Source organism: Entelurus aequoreus, linkage group LG04 (genome assembly GCF_033978785.1).
Source record: "Entelurus aequoreus isolate RoL-2023_Sb linkage group LG04, RoL_Eaeq_v1.1, whole genome shotgun sequence".
NCBI classification, from domain to species: domain Eukaryota; kingdom Metazoa; phylum Chordata; class Actinopteri; order Syngnathiformes; family Syngnathidae; genus Entelurus; species Entelurus aequoreus.
In genome coordinates, this window is record NC_084734.1 from 64,359,470 (window position 1) to 64,364,361 (window position 4,892).

General features: G+C 37.2%; 1 protein-coding gene across 2 annotated transcripts in view; it reads left to right on the forward strand.

Annotated features, from left to right (window-relative positions):
• Positions 1–3,652, forward strand: part of LOC133648926 (sorting nexin-25-like) — a 46,710-nt gene extending 43,058 nt beyond the window's left edge. For both annotated transcript variants that reach the window (XM_062045473.1, XM_062045474.1), the window contains 4 exons: positions 34–215; positions 307–407; positions 2,487–2,556; positions 2,637–3,652. In XM_062045473.1, the coding sequence (XP_061901457.1) occupies positions 34–215; positions 307–407; positions 2,487–2,552 (349 nt within the window). In that variant the 3' untranslated portion in view covers positions 2,553–2,556; positions 2,637–3,652. The remainder of the gene's footprint in view (positions 1–33; positions 216–306; positions 408–2,486; positions 2,557–2,636) is intronic.
• Positions 3,653–4,892: the final 1,240 nt, after the last annotated feature.

Here is a 4,892-nt window from a genome sequence, read left to right on the forward strand (position 1 = left end):
TTAGTAATGAACTGTATTTCTCTTCTATTCCAGACAGATCAGGGATACAGTGAACTGGATATTCTCTGAACAGATGTTGGTCTGTTATATCAATATCTTCAAGGACACTTTCTGGCCCAACGGGATTCTGGCGCCACATGTCAAAGTCCAGACTGATGCTGAACGCACCGAAACCAAGGAACGAGCTCAACAAAAACTCCTTGACAATATTCCAGGTAGCAACTAAAACATAAATGGTCAATATGTAAACAATTGTACTTTTTTCTAATTGTATTGTTTAAAGCTTTTTTACTTTTTGTGTGTCAGATGCATTAGCAAATCTAGTGGGCCAGCAGAACGCCCGCTCTGGAGTCATCAAGGTTTTTAATGCCCTGCAGGAAGCTAGTGCCAACAAACATCTTCTCTATGTAAGAACATGTCCTGTCACACACTGGACATCAGGGGTGTCCAAACATTATCCACCAAATGTGTACTGAAAGATTGAAGCAACAATTTGATACATTTTGTGCATTACTTGTTGAAATAACAATATTTCACCCAAATTCAACCAATTTCCTTAAGTTGGGGATAGGCTGATTGGAAAACAGTAAATAGGCCTTAGTGTGTGAAAGCGAGTGTGAATGGTTGTCTATCTATGTTGGCCCTGCGATGAGTTGTGCAGGGTGTACCTTGCCTTCTGCCCGAGTGCAACTGGGATAGGCTCCAACCCCCCACCCTCGCGACCCTGAGAGGGACAACCAGCAGAAAATGGCTGGATAGATGTGCACAGTGTCACAACTTTGTTCAATCTCTGCAACTTCACTGCACATTTTGGCCAGTCAAAGTCATTTAACAATTCAATTCTTAAATTGTCTAACCATTAATCAAATGTATTTCTGCATCACCACTTACGTCCTCACTTTCTTGTTTACATTACCAGAGATGTTCATATGTGAAGATAATCTCTCAACGTCTTTATTTACCAACAAAAATCACCGCTATACATTGCTCTCATTGGTTCCTCAAATTTGTCAATGAAAACATGGCTGAACTGCATGCAATGTGTTGGAACATAGACGATAGTTTACGATGGACAGTCAAGCAATTTTCAAGCAGGCACATTTGCGTAACATACCCTGTCGCAGGTAAAGTTGGGGGCGGCGTGGCTCATTGGGTAGAGCGGCTGTGCCAGTAACTTGACGGTTTCCGCCATCACTGCCGTTGTGTTTTTGGGCAAGACACTTTACCCTTGCTCCCAGTGCCACCCACACTGGTTTAAATGTAGCTTACGTGTGGATAATGGGTATCACTATGTAAAGTACTTTGAGGAAAAAGCGCTATATAATACAATTCAATTCAATTCACTTCACTAAAGTCAGGCCTTCATAATAAAAGCATGTCAGAAAAAAAGACAGTTGCACCATAGTTACATGTGCAAAAATTCCAGGGAATGCAACATGTTACAGAACCCAAAAGTAAGGGGCTTATAGATAGATTATGGGTTGTCCTATGAAGGACACATATATCCCATCTGTCAAGCACAGAGCTTGTTTTACCAATCGACTCACTCAAAGCTGTCTTTAGAGAGTGTGGCCAACTCTGTTTCAGACCTGCAGTCATGTGAGGGACTTTTGACCAATCATTTAAGAGATTGTCTAGACCAGTGGTTCTTAACCTGGGTTCGATCGAACCCTAAGCGTTCGATGAGTCGGCCTCAGGGGTTCGGTGGAGCCTCCGCCGCAGAGGTCAAGACACACCCGACTCATTTTGTAAATAAAAACTTCTCCCTATCGGTGTACCATAGATACCCCCAAACAATGTTCCCTCTAATTTTCCATCTGATTTGCAGGTGTGTAATTTGTTGTGAGTTTATGCACTTTGTTGGTTTTGTTCTTTCAACGGTTCATTTTGTGCACCAGTAAAAAAACATTTAATTTTTCACTAAATAAGGGTTCGATGAATGCACGTATGAAACTGGTGGGGTTCGGTACCTCAAACAAGGTTAAGAACCACTGGTCTATACATACTCTCTGTGGACTCACTGAGGTGGTATTGCCCACTAATTATAAGAGGGAGGTACAACTACCAGCATAAATACCCATTAAATAAAATATGAAGGCTCTTAAAAACAAATACATTACTTAATGTGACCACACTTTAAAGTGTGTTAGACTTACAAAAACACTTAAAATATTGCTGATACATTTAAAAATATTACAAGCTGATGTAATATTGAAAAAAAGGCTTCAAAACAACACAGCCTTTTGAAAAACTTCTACAAAATCTGAAATTTAAGGCTAAAGCAGTCCCAAAAATACATCTTGGAGGAATTGATTACTGTAATATCACCAACAAATATCCCAGTAATGATGCAGTTTTTTTTACGCTATTCAGAGGGCCAGAAAAATAACGATCCGTGTGCTAAAGAAATTGGACAGCCCTACTGTACATACAATCTTTTTGCAGGTTCAAACATAACATTTTAGTCTCTTTGTCTTTTTTTGTAGGTGTTGATGGAAATGTTACTCAAAGAACTGTGTTCTGAACTCCGCATAGAAGTTGACAACATGTGAACAGGTACATGTTACAAAATTTATCCTGGGACTTAATTTTTTATTTATTTCTTATTTTGTCAACATAATGTGTTTTTGTCCCAGTATTTCCAGGAAAGTACTGTCGTGATGCTGGGAAGGAGGGATCCCAGAGTTGGATTTAGTTCCGATGACAACATTCAAGCATTGACACTTTATTCATCTATTATTTCCTCATGTATCATGAACACCCTTTTTAAAGCCTAGGCGCAGCATAAACATTTACATTGTTTGCACAAGTGGTACCACACTTACAGTAGTGCTCTGGCATTGTTGAAGGACAACTCTGACCAGCTGTGCATTGTGAACATTATTTAAAAAGTGTCATTCTGTTGCTAGTGACAGTCACAATACTGGCGTGGTTAGGAAGTTTTGCAAGAATTTCTGTTCTACATTCTTTTAATGGTGGCATAACAAATTTGAAGAAAGAACGGTGTGCCCTGTGGGCACAAACTTAGCTTTTCTGTAGTGAATGGGTTCTAACCTACCGAGCTGGATGAAGACAAAGCAGTCATGTTGATCTGCACAACAACACGGCTGGTAAAACTGGCCTGTAAAATGAGAAAACACCGTTCACATTTGTTCCAACAGGCTCGAATGCACACAGAACAAATATTACTTTCATTGTGTCATTTCATTCACTTGTCCTTTTTATTTGATATTATTAGCAGTAAAAGCATCATTTATGTACCACAACCTGCTGAAAGATGATTGTTTTGTATGTCGGTCTAAAGACCAGAAGGCAGGTTGTAAAAGTAAAGGCCATGTTTGTTGAGTCATATTCACAACAGATCATCTATAAACCTTTGTTAAATGCTGCAAAGACAAATGAGGTTCCGATTGTTTGTTGCCTTTCAAAGGTGACAATTGTGTGACACTCTAAACCTCACAACATTCCTGCTACACAAAATCTGAGCAACAACACTTGTGTTCTGTGATTCTTGTTAAGGCTTTTAATTGTGCAATATAATGCCATGTAAAAGTCATTGTGATTATTTTATTTATGATAATTATTGATAGATTTTATTTTTACCAGAAATTGTTTAGAATGTTTATACAAGCAATAAAGTGAAAAAAATATATAGAGTATTTCGTTTCTTGAAATGGTCTTTAGAAATTAAGTACCTAGCAGAACTGTGTCCCATTTGTCTCAAAAGGACAACACTATAGAAATGCTACTTTTTATCTGAGTAGTCCGTGTGCAGCTTGGTTGGTAAGCAGTGTCGTTTTACATCCTCTGAAATTAATTAAACACATGGCCATTATTGACTAAATAACTGGCAACACAAGTGATTTACATGATTACACATTTTTTTCACTTCCTGTGAGAAAGAAATTAATGTGTTGACATTTTCAATGAGTAAATAGAAGTTAAAATGAAATTAAATAGCCTGTACTGTGTATAAATAAAGAAATTATTTAACCAAAATACAGATGAAAATAAAATCAGAATTATCTAAAATAATCGGGGGGAAATCATTAACATACTTTTTTTTTTAAAACTGGTTTTAACATTTAGTTAAGGCAGAATGCATGGCCATCGAGACTAAATATTAATTTCTATCGGGTACTAAACTATTGCCATTCACACAGAAAGACAGTATTCCGACTCCCCTGTAGGGGGCGGAAGTGAGCTGAGCAGTGCCTTGTACCTACACTACAGAGAGGAAGTGTATGTGAGACTTTTCAAATTAAAAGAATAGAAAGAAGACTTACAACAAAGTAACAAAGCTTCTTTTTTTTTAAATTGTCATGAGGATTATTTAAAAACAATTGAGTAACCCACCATACAGCTGTACTATAGTGTTGACAAGCTTTACAAAGACAACTCTAAAGTCCTGTAGAACCAAGTTTAGTTAATTCTAACTTAATAATATCCCATTGTTCCTTGATTGTGATAAAACAAGTATAAACTTAATAATTACGTGTGTGTGTATTATATAATATATATATATATATATATATATTTTTTTTTTTTTTTTTTTTTTAATTTTTTGTGTGTGTGTGTGTGTGTGAGAGATAGGCTCCAGCACCCCCCGCGACCCCCAAAAGGACAAGCGGTAGAAAATGGATGGATGGATATATATATATGATAGATAGATGAAGAAAAAGTGTTTGACCCTCCTAGGCCAAGGTTTGATTGATTGATTGAGACAAAGGTACTATTTCAGGATAATAGCGATAACATTTTGCCTCTAAATGAAACAAGGTGGCATAGTAGGACGCCTACAATTTTATTTATGTTTTAACCATCAGACATGTGGTCCAAATGGTGTACTACATTTATACAAAATGTAGCATCAATTTGTAGCTAGGCTTTGA